General features: G+C 46.5%; 1 protein-coding gene across 5 annotated transcripts in view; it reads left to right on the top strand.

Annotated features, from left to right (window-relative positions):
* IQSEC3 (IQ motif and Sec7 domain ArfGEF 3) overlaps window positions 1-18,721 on the top strand; it is a 96,812-nt gene that overhangs the window by 60,513 nt on the left and 17,578 nt on the right. For all 5 annotated transcript variants that reach the window (XM_064736428.1, XM_064736460.1, XM_064736452.1 and 2 more), the window contains 2 exons: window positions 4,541-5,619; window positions 9,786-9,947. In XM_064736428.1, coding sequence (XP_064592498.1) covers window positions 4,541-5,619; window positions 9,786-9,947 — 1,241 coding nt within the window. The remainder of the gene's footprint in view (window positions 1-4,540; window positions 5,620-9,785; window positions 9,948-18,721) is intronic.

The raw sequence follows: 18,721 nt of genomic DNA, 5'->3' as shown, positions 1-18,721 counted from the left end.
GAGAGGACTGAGTGCTAGTAAGGAAGAAGGGTAAAGTGCAGCCTCCTCTGCAAGACTTGGACCAGTCATAGCCCCTCAGCATCATCCTAGAGAGTTGGTGAGTGGCTTCATGGCTCTCCTTGCTCCCTACCCTGTTGTCATTATAGTGCAACAGTTCTATTGTCATTACATTGCAAAGGTTCCATATTGCCAGAGTTTCACACCTCCTTGATGTTTCTTGTAGGCAGCTCCTCCAGGCACTGACTCTTCCTTGTCCCCTTCCTTCCTCAGCAGCCAACTGGCTCCAGCTCCCCTCAGCCACCCAATCCACTCTTTTATAACATTCTTCTTATTGGCTACAGCTGTGGCCTGTTTAAGTCAGGCCTGCTTCTAATCTTTAGTAATTGGCTCAGCTGCAACTCTTTAGGGGATAAGATTACATTCTATACTACCTTTATTTACTTATATTCTATTCCCCTACACTACCCCATGAAGCAGAGAATTCTGACAGCGCACAGAGCAGAAGTACTCTGTGCTGGGAGGCTGGAACAGAGACTCAAGTACTAAAGTTTCTCTGTGCTTAGACTCTATTGTAAATGTAGGGAAAATGCTTTCAGTCATACAAACACTTGGGTTGTGCTGAAGGGCAGCACATGTCCCACGGATGAAGGGAAACACTCCATTAATAAATATCCCTTATAGCAATGTCCTCCATTGTGAGAGGCTGGAGGGAGGGACAAGCATTAAGAATGAGTGACATGTATGCTCTTAAGTATTTTTTTTCTAATTATTTTGCCTTGATTGACTCAGATTCTGTCCCTGAGCCTGACTCTTTTCTGGTCATAATATGGTGGCACATCACTGTGCTCAGTGGTAACCTGGGTAGAAAACCAGTGCTAACTAAGAAAAGGATCAGGCCATGGTCTCTCCTGGCAGATTTATAAACTTATGCCTATGGGCACCAAAGCCATGGGGTGTGGACCACAAATGTTTGGCCATCTCCAGGCCTGCAGTTTGGCTTGCCTTTTGGCTTGCCTTGACCTTGTTAAATCTCCCTTCATACGCAATCCCTCACGGCAGTGGATATTTCACAGCCATTTCTAATTCAGCCACAATTGCTCAGAATGAGTGTTCATACTGAGGCCCAGAAATGTATTAAGCTAATTATTCTTTGAAATCCCCCCCTGATCCCCCTCCTGCTCTTCCCCTCCTTTGGCGCCGGCTGTCGGATCATTCCCCAGAGAGGAGTAGCTTTAAGCAGGCAATTACTTGTAATTCATGGGGTTTATTAGGAGCAAGAGAAGGCCAATCATGTCTGGCCTTTCTCAGCTCTCAGATGAGAACAGAAGGTTCCTCCAGCCATCCAGACTTATATCTCCATTACCCATGACTGCTGTGGTGCTAACAGACGCCCTTCCCTCCTCTGGAGGGGAGGAACACAGGCTACAGCTGTGTGAGATCCTTAATTCCTTTGGACTGTCAGTTGGCTCGATCTGACAGCAAATGAGCATGTCTCAGATATCCATAAGCAGCAAATATCTGGGCTACAGCAAAGAAAAAGAGACAGAGACCCACTGCTAGCAAACAAGGGTGGGGAGGGCACTTCTCTCCATGGGGATTCTGCATATAGGTCTGCCAGCCTTCTCAAGCATCCCTTGGAACACTCCCTGTCCCTGTTATGCCTGCTGAAAGATACTGTAGGATTCCCCTTGCTTTGGACAGTGCCAGTGGGCAGTGGATCATATGCAGAACCCAGCCTTGCACCCCTGGTATGAACTAGAAAACAGACTAGTTGATGAGGAGTCCTCTCACTTCAGATCTAGGAGTCCTCTCACTTTCTATCTTGTTCTGCTCTTTAATGCCTTAGTCCTTTGGGAGGACTGAGATTATGGACTGCAAAAAGCTGGTGATGTTTTTTATCGAGGTACTGACAGCTTGCTCTGTTCCTTTGGACTTTTAGAAGGATCTCTCCTCACTAGCTATTAAAGTCTGCCAATTTTGGCACTGTCCTTGCATGAGATAAACTGGCCTTTTACTTTAGATCAGAAATGACATCTTGTCTTGGCCTCTAATAAGATCAGAGCATATGAATTTCTTGTTTTCAGAATGGCTGTCACCTCCTTGGAAACCTCAGATAATTGTAAGGCTCTTGCTTCTGCTTTATTTTGCATTTTACTGTTATTCTGTCCCTCTCATTTGTTCCTCTTTTTCTCCTAACACAATTAGCTCTACATTTTCATTAACCAGATCATTATTATTTCATTAACCAGATCATTATTTCAATGGTCAGTTGTCAGTAATAACTGTCTGGGTTGGGCCTTTGCAGGTTACTGATGTAATTTACATTTATTTGCATGAGCCTTCATCCTGAAGAAATGGGCCAAGGGATAGTTCAGTCTCTTTCCAGGCAGGCCAGCTTTAAAGATGTGTCAGGAGTGTTGGTTTTATGGTGGGATTTAAGATGTCCTTGTTTATCCAAAAGGCCTGCTGCCAGGTCTTGTGGTAAATGACACTGTACCCATGATTATTGGGGGAGTGGGGTGATTTTTAGCAACATTTATGCAGACCATTTCTGGAAGAGCAGCAGTGAAAGCATTAGGCAAATGTTCTTTAAATCAGGGGTAAACAGAGCTCTGAGCCAGCTACCTCTGCAGCTGCAGTGGCCAACCCCATCACTAAGAAAATTGCTGGTATTTTTTAATGCTGGGCTTTGATGTTCACCTTGGACAGACCATGAGCTCAAGGGCAGGCAGACAGAAAACAGAAGCCTATCTGCTGTTTGAGCACAAGGCAAGGGTCCTTGCTTCATGTCCAGAGAGGGAAATATGAAAGGATGTGCTCCCCATCCCACTCTCTTCCATAAATGTCAGCCTCCCAGTGCTTGCTCCACAGCCAGGATACCAGTGCAGGCACAAAATGGCTGGGCTTAGCTTGTTCCTCTCTGCCTCTCATCTCCCAAGGTCACATTATCTTCCTCTACTTCTAGAGGAGTCAGTATTGGAAAGATTTCAGAGGTCATTTACACTTCTCATAGCTGTCAGACCAGGTCTTTACGTGTACCTACATCACTCACTGGTGGTTTTATCTCTAACTTACGTCATGCTATGAAAAAGAAGGAAGCAGGTGACATGACATGACTCTGTGAGCTGAGGCTCATGCCTCAGTCTCACTTGGACTGTGAAAGCAATTTGCACTTAAACTCAGATCTTGTGGAACTCAGCTTTTCAAACTGTGAGTACTGGGCCAACAAGGCATGGTGAGGGACAAGTGCTGTGTCTGGGGATGAGGATGCAGTCAGAAAAACTCCTCCTTTGATTTTGCTAACGAGCTCATATTCACCACATGACTGATGCAGTGAATCCTCTGCTAATTCAGGACTGACTTCACCAGCACTCTCAGTCCTGCCTTTCACCTTTTTTTGGTTTTTCAACATGTGTGCAGACACATATTAACGCTACAGTCTGCCCCTACACTCTGCCCTGTGAAGTGCCAATGATACCTTATAGCCTAAACCTCAGTGAAGGTAGTTTTAGTTCATTCTCCTTTTTTTTTTTTAAACCCCATCTTCCACCTTCATCTTCACACTGTCCCTCTTGTCCTCTGTCAGTCACTCATTGGAACCAAATCATCTGTCATTCTCCTAGAATTTGTTAGTGAAAACCCAGCTGCAGAGGAAGGGTGGGGGGATTTCCAGGAAGTTTAAATTCTAGACTACAGGAACAGCCATACATACCTGCTTTGCTGAAGCCAGTTGAGATGGTGTGTGTAGATGTATTTACATGTGTTTGTCGTTACCAGCTCAGGTAAATCCTCCTTCTGCTTTTTTTATTATCTTGTCTCAACATTTAAAATTCAGACTTTTTTCCTTTCAAAACGGAGAGTCTTTCTTTTTCAAGGTATTTTTCCTTTCATTGCTGGCTGACACCTGAAAAATTCAGATATCAAAAAGGAATACACTTTGGGATTCAGAATACTTTTTAAAAGACACAACTCAGAACAAACCCAGCCTTCACTAACTTATATGGAATTTTATGTTTCTTACTAACTGCTAGATCAAGCCAGCATTCTCTGCATTTAAAAATCAAATTTTCTTCCCTTTTTCTGAATAATTTCTCCTTTTGCTGAGAGTATTTCCTAAGGTTGCTAAGGAGGGGAGAAGCATTAGTAACACTCTGAAACAAGAGATAATGCTTAGCATTACCAGAGCACCGCTGTGCAGGAAGACATTTGCATTTGCAGTGATGAACTTGCCCTCAAGGCCTTCAGAAGTGAGTCTGCAAGGGAAGGGCACCTGCAGGCTCCAGTTTTTATGGCTGGCACTCTGGGAAGAAGGATCCCGTTACAACTGTGAGGTAGCTCATGATGCTGATGATTTAGCCAGTCATGCCCAAATGGGAACCTTCTGTTGAAATCAGGGGCATGGCATTGCAGGGAAAAGTTAATTCAGTGTCAGAAGTTCCTTTGACAGTCATTGAAGACTAATCAGTGTAGAAAGTTGGACAATAAGAAGCCATCGGGAGGCAATCAGCAAGAACTAACGTATCTGCTGTCTGTTTTTCAGATCGAAATGCTAGAACACAAATACGGCGGCCACCTGGTGTCCCGCCGGGCAGCCTGTACCATCCAGACCGCGTTCCGGCAGTACCAGCTCAGCAAGAACTTTGAGAAGATCCGCAACTCCCTGCTGGAGAGCCGCATGCCGCGCCGCATCTCCCTGAGGAAGGTCCGCGTGCAGAACTCGGAGAGCTTCTCCGCGGAGAAGGCCCTGGTGGAGGGGTACAACTTCGTGGGCATCCCGCTGGTGAGGTCCCCGTCCCTGCCAGCCACTATCAGCGGGGCGCTAACTGAGCTGGAGGACTCCTTCACTGAACAAGTTCAGTCCCTGGCAAAATCCATCGATGACGCCCTCAGCACCTGGAGCCTCAAGACCATGTGCTCCCTGCAAGATGGGGGCTCCTACCAGATCAGGGAGACCTTCAGCGCTAGCTCCATGCAGCCAAACCAAGACTTAGAGGCTGAGCTACAGGATCAGGAGAAGGAGGAAGGTCTCCTGCCAGATACTCTACCCAAGAGCAGCAGCACTCTCATGATGGCTTTTCGAGATGTCACAGTGCAGATCGACAACAAGAACATCTCTGTCTCATCATCTACCTCGGTGTCCATGGCAAACTGTCTCAGCAGCAACGACCAGGCTGGGCTCTCTCCAGCTACCAAGGCTGAGGAAAGCCCAGGAGAAGGGGAGGGAGAAGCCAGTGAACTACTGTCTGCCCCAGAGAGCTTACCTGAGAACAGCCTCACTTCCACCGAGGTGGAGGTCAGTACCAATGGCACAGGGGACAGCAGCGCTGAGCCCGATCAGATGGCAGTGCAGAAGCTCCAGTTTGATGCAAGCAATGAGGCAGGACAAAGCAAAGGCTTGGAGTCTGAGAATGCAGACAACTCAGAGCAGCTGAGCAGCAGCAGCACCTCCACCTCAGCTAAGTCAGCCTCTGAGGTGTCCTCAAAAGAAGCCCTGCAGGCCATGATCCTCAGTCTGCCAAGATACCACTGCGAGAACCCAGCCAGCTGCAAGTCACCCACACTGTCCACAGACACCATGAGGAAACGCCTCTACCGCATTGGGCTGAACCTCTTTAATATGTAAGTGACTCTTCCTCCATTTCCCAGCCCCTATTCCCATGCCTCACAGGAACAGATGATGGCAGGCTCTTGGTCTAGATCCATCTCCAGGGAAGTTCATTGATATTCAAGGGCATGACCATCTGGGTATGCAGTGCACAACACAGGCTGGCTTCCCATCAGCTCTTTCCCTAAATTCTCCCAAGTACTGTCTTTCTCTTCTGTCTGACAGAGGAACAAGCCCATGAGCAGTGCCCATGCTCTCACAATTCACTGAACCTTTAGTTCCAGCTGCTGTCCATTTGGCATCCACCAGCTGAACCTGGGATCACTCTGCTCCACTATATTGTAAGGGAACAAACATAGGTAGGACTGTAAACCCAGCCCTGGTTACTTAACATGGGGCAATTCCAAGTAAAGAGAGAGGGAGACAGAGGTACAGCTGAGCTTAGCTAGCCCAGTATGAGTCATAATGGTAAAATTGTATCTCTGGCTGTCATTTTCCTTCAGATACTTGGGTATATTTTCACCTGACAAACCAGGTTTAGTCACCTGTCTCTCATATATCTGAGTTTCATATCCTATGAGAAGGCTGTAGGTGTGAAAGCAAAAGCAGAGCAGAGATCACCATGAGAAGAGGTTAACTCACAGGGTCACACATGATTAGGCAGAAAGGAGCTGAGCTCTCTTAAGATTTAGATTTGCTCATTGCCTTTTGATGAGATTTTTCTCATCTAAGCAAGCCACGAGAAGTACTGGGTTTTGCTTTATCATCACACTCTCATATCTCTGTCTTTGTTTCCATTTGAGTCCCCTAATAATGAAGATGTAATGTACCCATACTAGGAGAACGTTTCTCACACATTAGCGTGGGCATTTTAGTCAAAGCAAGGACTGATCATTATGCAGTCCCAGGCAGAATTTTCTCACAGACAAAGGGGCAATGCACAGGATTTATGTATGTGTACCATGGAGGCTCCAGGAGGCAGGGACCAGGAAGAGAGGTTTTTAGGGTTGGTCTCAAAGCACACCCAGAAGTGAAGTGATGTTAGGTCAGACAGATTTGGGACTCTTACAGAACTGAGAGAGACATATCTCCACTTCTGAGTACAGGCTGGAGGACAGGAGTGAGGAAAATAACTTGTTAGCTCTGGGGAATGATGTCTTTCTTCAATCTCTGAGCAGTGTCTAGGGGACATGTGGCTCCCCTTGTGGCTTCTTATCCAAGGGGCTGGGAGGGCCATTAAGCTTTCTGCAGTTATTTGGTTGTGGCTTTCCCTGTCTATTTACAGGAAGAAGCCTGGAAATAATTTACCTGGAAATAATTTCACCCCACAAGTTTACTCTTGTGAGGTTTGGGATGTGGGCACTGATCCGTAGGCCATGGAGCTGAGGCTGTGTGTGCACGCATCCTTTTTCCTGCCTTTCCCTGGAGCAGGAGCTGAAAGCCTGCAGTTTCTAGTTTCTAGTTTCCAGTCTCTGTGGCCTTGCCCTGCATTTTTGGAAGGCAGTGCTCTGGCTTGGAGCAGGCCCTTGGAAACACATGGATGCAGTGGCACTTTCCCCATCCCTGCTGCACCGTGAGGGGGTGAAATCCCTGGAATGGTGAGTGCTTCATTATGCAGCACTGCTGTGATAGCTCAGTGTGTGTGGGCAGCTGGCTGCGTGGGCAGAGGGAAAGACAGCAGGACTGAGGAATCCCGCAGCATTTGCTGGCTCTGCCTAACACCCCTGCAGCACCAAAAATGAATAGCAGGGACCAGGCTCAGGAGAGAGAGGAGTAGAGTTGTCTGCTGCACCTCTAGGTAAAAGCTTCGTGCTGCACTACGTGGGATACATCTGCAGGTGTTCAGTGGCGGAGAGGCTGTATTGCTATCAGGATTTTGTGCAGAACAAATTGAATCCTGGGAAAAACTGATGAAAGGCTGCTGTTAGTGAAAGGATTTTTGAGTTATAGTCCAGGCAGTGCAGGAGGGCTGTCACAGCTGGATTGTTTTATCCTGCATCCTTTGATGGCATTGTGTGTACCATCTCTACTGAAACCTGCACATCCATTCTAATGTGTGCATTTTTTCTGGCCATATTAAACTCTCAGCTCTTCTGGAGTGGATCCAAAGTCAGTCCAGTGACTTTGGAGTCACACAGGTGTAACTGAGTTCATCCTTGTGTTGTGAACACCATACTGTCCCTTGCCAAATACCACAGTGTGCAGGTGGATGTGCATTTTATGTATCTCTGGTGCTTAGTTTGACCTGTGTCCCAACCATATCACCTTTGCACTTAGCAGGGAGCTCTGCCTGTACTCTAGCAGTGAACCAGTAGGTCTGTATGATAATAAAGGAGGTGTATTGTTGCTTTTCCCTGAAGAAAGCTGGGGGTTTTCAGTATCACACCTTGCACCTCTCCTGTTTATAAATTTAATGGGCTGATTGTTCTTGCAGCCCCATCCCCAGCAGTGCCACACTGCCCAGGATATTTTCTTTTGACCTTACAGAGTAAGCAGAACTATTTCAAGCCCATCTTTTTCCATGTCCGTGAGGTCCCTGTGAGGAGCAGGCCATTCTGCTGGATGCAGCTCCCCTTATAGCTAGACATATGTTGCTCACCCACATACTTCACCACCTGACAATGTCACAGTCTGTGCCTGTGCATATCATGCATTCACGTGCTCTGACATCTCATTCTATTCTTCCCTCACCCCAGGAAACTGCCTGAGCAAACTCATTCCTTGAGCCTTGACAAGGAACCCTAAATTTGGGTTAATGATGGAAGCATGACATCATATAATGAAGTCACCCTCTTGCCTCTCTCAGAGAACCAAAGAAATGTGGCAATCCTCCTGCCATTGCAGTGATTTACCTCAGCACAGAGCACCATGACAGAGACCCTTCAGTGGGGCAGACTGAAATATGGGAGGAAAACTTCCTGCACAATACACACGTACTGTTTGTTCTTGCCTGCAAGACAAGGCACCCCAGAAGCTCACAGCACTCCCACACACACAGGGGCTTATAAACCAGGACAGAAAGATGGGGACAGATATTTTATCAGGGCCTCTGGCAATAGAACCAGGGGTAATGCTGTTAAACTGAAGGAGGGCTGGTTTAGATTAGATGTAAGGAAGAAGATTTTTACAATGAAGGTGGTGAAACACTGGCACAGGTTGCCCAGAGAGGTGGTGGATGCCTCATCCTTGGAGATAAACAATATCAGGTAGGAGGGTTCTCTGAGAAACCTCTTATGTAGTTGAAAATGCCCCCACTCACTGCAGGAGGGTTGGAGTAGATGGCCTTTAAAGGTCACTCCCAACCCAAACCACTCTGCTTCTGTAAGAGCTGTGTGTGCAGGCACAGACACTGGCACATTGAGAAGCAGAAAATCACTCCCACAGCCAGGCAATCAGGCCCACTCAGCACCAGACCTGCTCTCAGAGAGATGCTCACAGGCACAGAGGGAGAAAAGCCCTCTGTCTGGGAGCTGCTCACTGCTCCCTCCCTTCCTCTGACAAAGCATTCTCTGGGTGCCTTCTCTCACACACAAAGATTTCTGCCTGAGGGCGTGAATCAATAGAGAAGGGAAGAAAATCACAGCTAAGGGTGGGGGGAGTGGAGGAGGGATAAACAGATCTGAGTATGGGATTTCTGTTCAGGCAGCCAACATCAAGCTCAGGTGAGGAAGGTAAAAAAGTATCACTCTACAATGAATGTTGAAAATCTATGAAAAACAAAATTATTTGTTTAACAGAAAAAGTGCCCACTTTTGGTTATTCCCCTTGGAGCCTTGAGCCTCGTTTGCCCATAGACCACGGCAGCAATGTCTCCTGAGTTTCTTCACAGAGGGAAGAGCCTCTGACTGTGGAGCAGATGGATGGCAGAAGAGTCACTTATGAGGCGTGGTACAATGCAGTAGGATCTGTTGTGGCAGTGGGATGCCACTTGTGATTACCAGGTGACAGCAGGAGCTGCAAGTGACACAGCAGGTCCTATGACATATTTTTGTCCTCAGCAGCAGCTAGGGAGGCACACAGCAAGTCACTTTTCCTCACCCCAACCAGTCCCATTCCTGACACACTGTGAATGCATAGGAGCCCACAAGGGCTGCACTGATGCATCCATGGGGTGAGCCAGAGGCAACAATGCCTCCAAGAGCTCATGCAGACTCACCATGTCTCTGTCCTTGCCTTGCAGAAACCCAGACAAAGGGATCCAGTTCCTGATCTCGCGAGGCTTCATCCCGGACACCCCCATTGGGGTGGCACACTTCCTGCTGCAGCGCAAGGGCCTCAGCCGCCAGATGATCGGAGAGTTCCTGGGCAACAGCAAGAAGCAGTTCAACAGGGATGTTCTGGAGTAAGTGTGGAAATCTCCTCCCCGCCTCCCTCCACTCTGAAGGAGTTGCCTGCTTTACCCCTGGCAAGCACTCTATGCCCCTTTGTCCCCACTCTGCAGGAACTCCACCATTGCCAGTACCTATCTGGTGTCCCTCGACACATTTCCCAGCTATGTGTGTCACCCTTCATATCATTCATCACTTCTTTCATTTCAGTCCTTCCTCAGCAGGCCTGTGGTCACCTAGCAGGAGCTCAGCACTGTCAGGTGGTAGAACAAGTGCTGCTGGCAGGTTTGGGGGCTGGGGAACTCTTTGGCTGAGGTCTCATCCCATCCATATGAAGTACAGCTGATGCCTTCTGGGAAGTACTGAGAGGTAGAGGAGGAAAACTATCTGCTTCTTGCTGTGAGACCAGCAGGGAGACGTGAATGCTGGCTACCTACTCAGCTCTCGTTCTGTCCAGGTTAGAAATTGGTGACCCTTTGAGTTTGTCCAACTGCATTATGAGGATAATTACAAGGAACTGTTTGTGGTGATGAGGAGGCCTGTCTGGCCTGTTCTCCCTGGCTTGTCATTGCCACTGCAGCCAGGGAGAACTGAGGAACATCCCCACTCCAAAATCTCCAGCTAGCTGAGCTGCCCCTTTTCAGAACAAAATCTGAGGTTCCCTTCCTCCTTCTGTTCAGTGTCTGTCTTTGCTGGATTGTTTCCTTCAGTTCTCACACCGTGACCCTCTCCTGGTCACAAGCCATGCATCTCTCAGCCTGCACATCTCTCCTCTTTCAAGTCTAGTTCATTCAGAGACCCATTTCAAGGCATAACCAGCACTCAGCTGTGTCTTTCTTTATTATGCAGAAGCACAACTCTTAGTGAGAGTTGCCTTTCCATTAGGCAGGAAGTCCTTTGCACTGGGTCCTTTATTAAATTCTCCATTCTCCAATATGTTCTCTATTTCCCTTGAATTTTGCAGTGGTTTCTCTTGAATCAAACCATAAAGAAACTCCAAATCCCATCCACATACCACTTCTACTTCAGAGAAAAACTGGAGGATGCCAAAGTTCAAGAGCCAAATCTAGGCTTAAATTTTAAAATTAATTCCAGCTGCAATTGCTACTTCTTATTGCTACAGGTACCCACCTGACCTTTGGGCCATCTCTTTTTTTAATATACTGTAGGACTATTGATTTGTCCAGTAGCAATACACATGTGCTGTCCAGTCTCTTCACACTGAGAACTACAATTAAAAGTAATTGCCTCTTTTTCTCCAGTAAGCATTGTGTGGGCTGCTTCCCCTCACAGATAATCTGCTCAGGTCCAAACCTAGCCTCTGCACACACAGGGGAATATTGCAACAACAACAGGCTGACACTTCCCTGTAATTGTAAATTTGGCATCATGTTCCTCTGCCTCACATGGGACCACAAACTCAGTGTCAGCAGCTCCTGGGAGCAGTGCCTATTGCAGATCCTGGTGTCAGCCTCCCAGCCTCAGTGCCCAGGAGCTGCTACACTGGGGTTGCCTGTCCTGTTCCTGTTCCTGCATGAGGCATGGGGGCCATTGGAGCAGGTGGCCCTACTCCATCTTGCTCATTACCCACAGCCCTTTTCATGGTAACACTCCAAATATTCAGTGAAGGAGTGACCTTGCCCATCCTGTTAACATCTGTAGAAAACAGGGCTCAAAGATGGGGACTGAGACACTGAGGCTGTGTGTGCATGGATACATCTGGGGCAGGGACAGTGTGTATTTGAGCAGGTATCAAACAACTGGGTCTGAGTTTAGGGTCCAAACCTGCATCTGATCTTGCCAGGCAACAGATTATTTCTTGCACTGACAATCTGTGCTGCCATCCCCTCTTCACAATAAATGCCTGATTCGTCTTCCATGAAGGCAAAGATAAAAGTAGACTTAAAATACATGTAGAATATTCTAAAACAGGAAGGAAAAAACATGCACATTCAGCTGGTTGTAGCTGTGCCATTTGAAGGTACTTTCTTCCTGTGCCAGTTCTGAGCTTGGGGGTATGCTTGAGCATAGTTGGTGGGTTTTGCAAGCAAATTTTTCATCAGCTGCTCATGAGAGCTGGATGGGCAATGGCTGCACACCCAGCAATGTGCCATGCATGGAAATAAGGCATTGAAAGGAGAAATCATGGCCCAGAATTATAATCCTGGATATTTTTCCTGTCCATGCTGCAGGAAGAAGAGGGCTGGCAGTGTAGTGTAGTGTACTGGCATTTTCAGTGCACTGTATCTCAAGGGCTGGTCACAACTTAATAGCTGTTTCTATGGGAGCAAGAGGCAGATCAGGGACCTTTTGGCATTTCAGAACTGTCTAAGACCTTGTCTGGTTCTCATTCCCCATCCAACTCCCATCAAACTGGCACAGGCTGGGAGAATAGACTCTGCAAGGGCTGTCTTGCTGTCCCCACATCCACCCACGCTCAGTAAAGGTACATGGTTTTCCCTGGAGAGCATGCAGCAGACAGGAGAGCTCACACAGCAGCTTCTGCATGTTTTCCCAACACCACAGTCATTTTTGTGGCCCAAATGGGCAGAAGAAGGACAGGCACTTAGTCCTGCTGAGGTCAAATGGCCAGGCAGGGTAGCCATGAGCAGGCAGTAGTGCTTGGACAGGCTGTGATCACCTGCAGTGAGGGAGCCTGTATGCAGGCAGAGATGTCTGCGCTCTTTCACATCCCAAACCTGACCCTGGAGCCTCCTCTACCTCCCAAAAGCAAGTTCAATTATTGATGCTGCTTGCTGTGTTAGTTTAGCTTTTGCTTGATGTGAAAACTTATGTTGCAATTGTGTATTGTGAGCAATGTTTCAATTGCATCCAGGTTGAATTAACTCAGCTGCATGAATAAATAATAGCACAGCTTTTAAAACATCTGCAAAAGTGTCAAGCTCCCTTGGTGCATTCTGAGGCAGGGCAGAGCTGCCCAGGTTACAAACTCCAGACTCAGCTGTAATGTCCAGATTCAGGTCTGTACTCTGCAGAGTTCTCTTGGCTTCTGCAGATTTGGAAGCTGTGCTGGCTGACAGAGAAGGCTGTTCCAGCTGTCAGACAGCAGAGCTCAGGAGTGCAGAGTGCTGTTTGGCACTGCGAAGATGATCCCACTTTACTGCCACCAGTGAATGTAAAAGTCCAGAGAAGTGCTATGCTGGTTGCAAAGCCTTTTATGTAAAAGGGCAGGGGTTTAGGTGAGGAAAGCATTTGATGAGGATTGAGCACTTTGCTGTGCTATTTTGCCTTCCCACACCTTCATGCCCAGCGCCTAAATGCCCTGAAATTCTAATCTCCCTTCCATCTTCCTGTTCTTATCTTTCAACCTTAAGCTGATTTTCTTGGAACTCAAAAAAAGGAGTCTGGATAATTCACAAGTAGTTCTACATGCTAGCCAGAGGAACAGCAGAATGAGCAGGAGATTTTCAACAGTTTCTGACTATAATTGACACACACGCATTGATAACACTGAACCACTCAGGTCTGTCTCTTTAGGAAGATGCAGTGTGTAATTTTCTTGTATAGAAAAGACTTCAGTATTTAAAACTAGGATTTATCTCACTTGTTGTTGGCCACCACCAAGTTGAGTGTCTTCTGGAAATGTATGAATTCCTTTTGTCAATGGAGAGACATGGGGCCCTCAAGAGTGTTGTTCTTCTCAGTGTGCTAGTTTAGTCTGGATGTGCTGCTTTTAGGCATTTTGTGTTGCAGGGCATGAATCCCACTTGTTTTAAGTCACAAAGTAACTACTCACTGTGATCAGCATCCAGAAGAATCTAAGAAGATCCAGTAAGATCCAAGAATCTCCTGGAGTCACTGGAGACCTGCCCCAGGGTTTCAGTGCCTACCAGTCCAGGGAACACAGCTGGAGAGAGGTAGCCTGGCCCATTCAAGGACCTATGTGGTACTGAGCAGTTTTAATCAAATCTATTTGTCAAGTACTGCAGAAAAATAATTCTGTTGCTTTGAAAAAGTCAGGCCCAAGGCATTAAAACATAGTTTTAATATGAGACACGTCATCATTCTTGCATCCTTTCTTCATTTTGTGTTTATTTTTTGCTTTTGTTCTCCTTTCTTCATACTTTCCTTCACTTTAGTCCATTCTTCCCCTCCACCTGTTCCTGACTCAGGAATTACTTCCATTCATAGTTCATTCATGAACAAGATAATGTGAGTGATTTCATGAATGGAGTCAGCTGTGCTGGTACTGGATGGTTTGTGTTCAGCTTGTGGGATTTGGAAGTGCAGATGTGGCTGTCCTGGTGCACTTGTTGCCAGAGAAGAAATGGGCAGAGATTCCAGCAGAGGAAGCATTGTGCTGAGTTGGGGTCTGGCTGGTGTTAAGAGTGGAAGTTGCTGTTGGAGACATTCTCAGGGTCTGGCTGGTGTTAAGAGTGGAAGTTGCTGTTGGAGACATTCTCCCTGGGACTGAGGAGGTCTCCTGTCTGCCAAGCCTGTGTTGTCTTGTCTCTCTGTCACGGAAAGTCAGGGAGAGAGAAGCTGCTCTCAGAACATGCAGAGCTGGGAGCCCAGCAAAGGCACTGCCTCTCTGAGAAGAATGAGGCTCCTCTTGGACAGACAGATGGACTTGCCAGGTTAGCCCCAAACTAGCCTTCTTTCCCCTTCTTACTGAGGATGCTACAGAGGGTCAGTAGGGCACTTTCATCACAGGAGGGTTTGAGCAGGAGCAATAGACAAGGATGTGATGGAAACAGGACAGAGGGAAGATTGTGTTAGGCAGTTCTGACCTCCAGCTGCAAGCAGGGCTGTGGCACACACCAAATGTAAGAACAGCCCTCCCATGCCAGGCCTGGGCAGGCTGAATGTGCAGCTTGAGCCTGCCCAGTTCCCTGAGAAACTCAGGAAGGTGAAGATTCCCAAGCAAGTAGGCATGTGAGCTACCAACAACCATGGGAGGGTGAGCAGGCATGGCAGCCCAGGGCAAAACCAGGCAATACAACAATCCTGTAGCATTCCCCAGAAAGGGAAAATAGTGTGGGCATGGTCTCCATTGTAGAGACTGTCCTTCCCAAGAGGGTGGGGAGGGCAGGACTGGGACACACAGTGCACACAGGGCACACTCCTGTGCCCACTGGTGCATGGAATCAGGGAGTCCTGTTAACTTTTCTCTCTCTTCTGCCTGCACATGAAGGGCAGACTCCTTCCAGGGGGCTGAGCTCTTCTACAATTCACCCAAATCCTGACTCACCTTCAGAAATCCTGTAGAATTAGGGAGGCTGAGAAAAGGGATGGCTTTTTTTAAATATCTTTGTGCCTTGTGATTTTAAGCTTTCCACCTGGCTGCCTCCCCCCTTGCTCCCTCCCTGAGTGGAGGCTGCAGGTTCATTACAGATGCTTTTAGCTGCATCCCAGCCCCTGCTGCATTGTCACCTGAGCGGAAAAGCTGGAAAATAGGTCATTACACTTGGCTGAGCAGATCCCAGCCCCACATGGTACAGCTGCTTCCTGTCTTCACTGAACCCTTTTGCCACAGGCTCTTTTGCCATGCTTGGCCCTGTGCTAAATCCTCACAGCTCTTCTGCCATTGTGCCCACCCACTTTTAGGGGGATCTTTTCCCTGTAGCCTAGGAGGCTACAACAGAGAGAACAGCTAAGCAGAATAATCCATCTAGGAGCCCACTCTTTGGTCCTGGAACCTGGTGTGGAATTCTCTGCTTGTTGTTGTGAGGTGCATTAGGGCAGACCAAACTCTTCATGTACACAGGTGGCCCAAGAGTCCTCAACCCCCATCCCCTTGTTCATGAGGCAGGGAGTCAGTGCTTTTCCTGCTCACTTCAACAGCATGATCCAAATATCCAAAGTCATATCCTTGCAGATAGTGGGCTAAATGAATCTCTGGATGCACTGTGAGTTCAGTTTGTGTGGCTTGTTGCAAGTTCCTGGGCAGGAAGGAGGTGAAACATGAGATTTTATAAGGTGATTACTGTGTCCCTGTATCATCATCTCTCAAGCCTCCTGGAGGTTCTGGAATAGTCATCTCACAGGTGTCAGGGTGTTTGTGAGAAAATGAACTCAGCACTGGTTTTGGCATGTGCACATAAGATTTTGGTTTATTGCTTGGATGCAGAGAGCCACCCACTCTCATCTCCTTTGTCAGCTTCCATGGTCTCTAGCTTGGAAGGAAAAGATCTCCTTGGTCTGGTTTCACAAAGAAAAGTTGTGCTGCACTTCAGGGGATGTCTGACACAGTTACAGAGTGCATTTGGAAAGTTAATGTGAGTCTGTGCAGGAATCTGAAGTCAGAGAAGGCTGCAAAACTTCCAGCTGTCTAGAGGAAGAGGAGGAGGAACATGGCAGACTCATAACACAAGGCTGTTTGGTTCTTTGAATGGACTTTGCTGTGTCAAATTTGCACACAAAGTAACAGACAAGTCCGACCCATCTTTTTTTCTGCCTGTCTAACAGCAGAAATACCAGCTTGGTACCTGATGGCTCCTCTAGGAGCTGTTCTTCAGACCTTTGGCACAGGATTTGTCAGATAAATCAAATCCAAGCACAGGCTGACTTTGCTTGAATCAAACATTCTTCCCAACCTGTCCTTTCTTCCTGGTCAACTTTTCTCAGTAAGCAGGACAGGGGACACTGTTCTTTGGGCTGAGAGACAAATGGAAGAGACTCCCAGGAGTTGGAATTTACAAAGGAAACCTGCATCAGTCAGTCTGTGAGAGAAGACCTCCTAGGAGAATCTGAGCATAACTCAAGTAGCAATTTGAAAAGAGCAGTGAACAGCTGCCTTGTCCTACTTGTCCTAACGAAGGCTCCATGCTTTCTGTATTATGGGTATTGACTTTATTACTCAAGATTTGTACACAAAGAGGAGGATGTTTTAGGGCAGCCTGTGTGGAGGGGGAAAGACTGATCAAAGAGGGAAGGAGTAAGCAAAAGATAGATGATTTAATGTTGGTGGATTGGGGCAACTAGGGTGACCTCAGTGGGTGTCCCTGGGGCATGCAAGCACTCAGTGTTCACATGTCTGGAAGCAGACAATAGCAACAAAATCACCAGGGTCAGTGCTGAGAAACACTTGCACACTGGAAAGGATTAAAAAATAATAACAAAAGCTCAAGTGCAGAGGTGGTTGCAGCTGTGAACACAATAACAACTAACAAGAGGAAAACTGTTTTTACTATCAACGATAAATTCCAAGAAGCAGAATGCCTTGATGTTAACCCAAGGGACTGAGTGTAAGTATGAGAAAAATAAAAATAAAAAAGGAAAGATGCAGTGAAGGGAGTTTTTCTTATTGCCAAGTGTTCCTGCAGTCCACCTCTTGGAGAGATAAAAAAATATTTCATAGAAGATTTCCTATGAGAGCAGTCCCTTTGATTCTCTTTCCTTGCTCCCTATTTGTTTCTGAATTTCGATTATATGGACTTTGTGCAGAGAAAGAGCCCACAATTCCTAGCTGAGGTTGTAACAAGTCCAACCCCAGGAGATACAAAGCACTTTATGTTCAGTCAGAGCTCCTGGTAAGTTATTCTGCAGGTGTCACCCCAGCTAAATGATGATAACTCCTGAATCAATAAGGCAGTGGAGGAATGCAGAGACATTTCTGAGTTCAGATCTCTGTCCCTCACCCATTTGAGGGATTGTGCAACAGATTTTTATTCTAGCAAGGCTGCATGTGGCACTCAACAGCTTAGATCACAAACCACTTTCCAATAACCCACAGCAAAGTGCAGCACTTAGAAATGACCAATAGACACAGCTCGTTTATCTCAGAAAGGAAGAACTGATAACAGCATATCCCTTTATTAGTAGAGGTTTCTTTGGCCAAATTTCCAGATAATCCTAGGAAACAGAAGGACTCAGAAGAGAGGTAATCCCTTCCCCCTCTTTTTTCCCCTATACCACTCCTCATAAAGTCCCAGACAACCTGTCTTGGGGAAAATTTCCTCCTTAATAACCTTAAATGTGGGACTAGTTTATCCTTTGCCACATGACATATCCTTTACCCCAAACACAATGCAAAAAATTAAGGGGTTAAGGGGCTAATAGAAATAGCCTCCAAGGTAAAAAGCAGCAGAAAATATGAAGTTCTTGAATTTTTAATGCACTTCTAATGTCAAAGTGGTCCCATTAGCAAATTAGTGACTTTGTATTTAATGAAGGTTTAAAGAAAATGGGATTTTGGCACCTGTGATTTTCTTCATCTGTCAGATAGAATTTCAGGTTTTAAAATTTATTTTTAGGTAAGAATAATGACAAGCAGGAAGGTAAATTGTACATACCAAAGTCAGTGGAAAATAGAGTAATTTAATGTCTGTGTTTGTTAGAATAACTAGTTTTCTAGAGAGGGGACATGCAGAACATAAATCTAGACTTCAGCAAAGCTTTGGACATGAGAAATTTTTTGTTGAGAGTGGAAGAGAGAGAAATTAGCAGAGGAATAATAAACAGGGGAGCAAATTGGCTGATACAGACATTAGTGCCTACATACTCTGCTGAAATGGGAAGTTGGGCCTGAGGGACATTATGAACAGGGGTTTCTTTTGATTAATGCTGCAGTAATGACCTGAGCACAAAAGGTAGGAATATGCTAACAGAATGTGCTGAGGCCACATGAGAAAGGTGTTGTCATTACAAGTGACTGAAATATCATGCAGTAAGAAAAAGAACAAGTAGATGATTTGACTAATACAGAGATCAAGTACTGCAGTGATAGGTTTTGGAGACTAACAGCAGGGCCTTTATAAGATGAGAATGCTTTAGTGGGAAATAAGAGAGGTGTCATGCCCTTCTTGGGGTATCTAAATTGGCCATG

The sequence above is a fragment of the Zonotrichia leucophrys genome, chromosome 1A (genome assembly GCF_028769735.1).
Source record: "Zonotrichia leucophrys gambelii isolate GWCS_2022_RI chromosome 1A, RI_Zleu_2.0, whole genome shotgun sequence".
Taxonomy (NCBI): Eukaryota; Metazoa; Chordata; class Aves; order Passeriformes; family Passerellidae; genus Zonotrichia; species Zonotrichia leucophrys.
Note: the sequence above shows the minus strand (reverse complement) of the source record. Positions and strands in the feature narration are given on the sequence as shown.